At 42.5% G+C, this 2,568-nt stretch overlaps 1 protein-coding gene across 1 annotated transcript in view; it reads left to right on the top strand.

Annotated features, from left to right (window-relative positions):
- The window catches only part of LOC106529956 (uncharacterized), a gene marked incomplete at its 3' end in the record, with an annotated part of 69,553 nt that overhangs the window by 50,667 nt on the left and 16,318 nt on the right, over nt 1-2,568 (top strand). The window contains 2 exon segments of the mRNA XM_014025492.1: nt 1,284-1,661; nt 1,803-2,156. Of these exon segments, the coding sequence (XP_013880946.1) occupies nt 1,284-1,661; nt 1,803-2,156 (732 nt within the window).

Genomic DNA, 2,568 nt, shown 5'->3' with positions numbered 1-2,568 from the left:
TGGGTTGTGTGCGCATTGTGTGTGTGTGTGTAAAGCCGGTGTTGTCTGCAGACAGTGGCGAAGAGGCGACGGGAGCAGCTAAACATGACCTCAGGCTCTGAGACATAAAACAACTTTAAAGCTGCTGAGTTTTTGATTTAAAAAAATTGTGAGATTTTCATCTGTTTTCATGACACAAATGAGGACATTTTATGTAATTCTACAGACAATCAGTATTAGTGTGTTGAAAGTGAACTTATCTTTGCATTTTTACATCTTATCTTGACATTTCTCAGACAATATTCTTGAACATAAAATCCGAGGCAGTGATTGGTCCATGCTGGGGTTTTTTCTAACGAAGTCATCCAGGATCAGCTTTGCGGCACAGCCAGGTGTCGCAAATCAGCTCTAAGACTGACACTTAAGAATTACTCCTACACTTCGCTTAAAGGAAGACTGAGACGCTTGATAACTGACCTTTACTCTTAGCTTTTAACTAAGAAATGTTTTTTACACTTAAGTTCGCTCTTAGCAGCATTCTTAAGAGTAATTCTAAGAAGTTTTATARATACGGGCCCAGGCCAACAGTCTCCAATGGTTTGACTCACCTGAACCACAGTGCTCAGGCCAAAGGTTGTTTCAGTCCCAATGGAGCCGACCTCACCCACTCCGCTGTGCCCTTGCTGACACAATGGCTGACCAAAAAAAAAAAAGAGTTGCCATTATAAAAACAGTCATACTCTAATAATTGGTTGGACCACCTTTATCTTTGATTACGACACACATTCTCTSTGGCATTGTTTGGATAAGCTTCTGCAACATCACAAGAATGTATTTCATCCAGTGTTGTATTAATGTTTCACAAAGATCTTGCATTGATGATGGTAGAGTCTGACCTTCTCCTGCACATCCCAAAGATTCTCAGTGGACTCTGTGGAGCCAATCCATGTGTGAAAATGATGTCTCATGTTCCCTGAACCACTCTTTCACAAGAAGAGCCCCATGAATCCTGGCATTGTCATCTTGGAAAATGGCCGTGCCATCAGGGAAGAAACAATCATTGATGGAATAACCTGGTCATTCAGTATATTCAGCTGACCTCATTCTTTGAGCACAAACTGTTGCTGAACCTAGACCTGACCACCTGCAGAGACCTCACATCATAGACCTGACCACCTGCAGAGACCCCACATCATAGACCTGAGTTACATGCAGGTGGACACTTGTTTTTGGTCGGGCAGTGCAGTTGGGGGTAAAGTGTCATGCTGGTTTAAGCCGTCTGTTTTGTTTTTTCTCTGTTGTAGACTCTCCTGCCTGCACAGGCTTCAGTCAACATCTCGATCACCCGTTCTTCTTGTTTCACTGATCTCAGCTCGGTGCTGCTCACAGACGGCGTGCAGAGAGGCACTTTCAGTCTGACTTATACGTGCCACCCTCATCATCACCATCATAGTCTGAAGGCTTTTGTTCTGCACTCTGTAAAAGCCCTGGAGATGCTGCACGTTCCCACTGATGGAGTTCTACTTCTCAATGTCACCGCTTCACGTTTACCTGCTGTGGATTTTGGATTAGAACTGGGACGTTGTTATTTTAGGGGGGCTTTGGGTAAAACAACTGATTCACAGGAAGAAGTTAAACATTTTTACTCTGTTAATGTGACCAGCTGCTGCCCTGTGGTTCAGGTAGGAGCATGACTTTTATTTAATGCTGTGTGATATCCAACTTATGGAAAAAACTAACTAATATTCAAACATTATTTTCAGTTCATTTAATCTATTCGGTTTGAACAGAATTAGATGAGCTCCACTGTGTTTTTGGCTCAGGGAACCATCCTGGCCCGGTCCCTGGCCCTACAGGGCCTCCTGTTGGTCACTTCCTGTCAGGTGACTGTGTCCTCCTTGCTGAGGACAGACAACCAGGACCTGTCTGTGGAGCTCAGTCAGTCCTGCAGGACCCCACATCTCTCTGGGACCCTCACTCACTCCTTCCCTGGCCTGAAGAGTCTGGGTGTGCCACAGATTATCACCATGGAGGCTGACGCTCCTGAAGGGCCTGAGAAGGCCAGGACTCTGCTTCTGAAAATTGGAATGTGCTCCATTAGAGCAAAAAAAGTCTCTGAGGCCAGAGGAACGCCTCAGGAGCTATGGGCTTTAGAGTCAACATGTCCGGTGTTGCAGGTAGGAATTGTTCAATGTTTATCCTGTTGAATGCTTTGTTTTTGCTCTGTGTTTGCACAGATATATCACACAACCAAACCCAGACATTAAGTAAAGGCCTAACATTCCTTGAAGGAATACCTATTACAGCCTAACTATTTAGAACCCTAAAAATTATTTTATTCTCAATCTCACATTATATTACAAGATGGTATATAATTAACCCTTGGACTATGAATTGGGAATGACTCTCAGCTACTACCACATCAAGTTTTAGCTCCATGTTTGTGTAATCAGCTAAGTCAGTGATTCTTAATGAAGGACTGAAACTAACATAATTAAAAATAAAAGCAGAAATATATAAAATTATGAATGAATGAATGAATAAATAAATAAATAAATAAATAAATACATACATACATACATGCATACA

The sequence above is a fragment of the Austrofundulus limnaeus genome, unplaced genomic scaffold (assembly GCF_001266775.1).
Source record: "Austrofundulus limnaeus strain Quisiro unplaced genomic scaffold, Austrofundulus_limnaeus-1.0 Scaffold479, whole genome shotgun sequence".
Taxonomy (NCBI): domain Eukaryota; kingdom Metazoa; phylum Chordata; class Actinopteri; order Cyprinodontiformes; family Rivulidae; genus Austrofundulus; species Austrofundulus limnaeus.
This window is presented reverse-complemented; position numbering and strand designations above follow the sequence as displayed.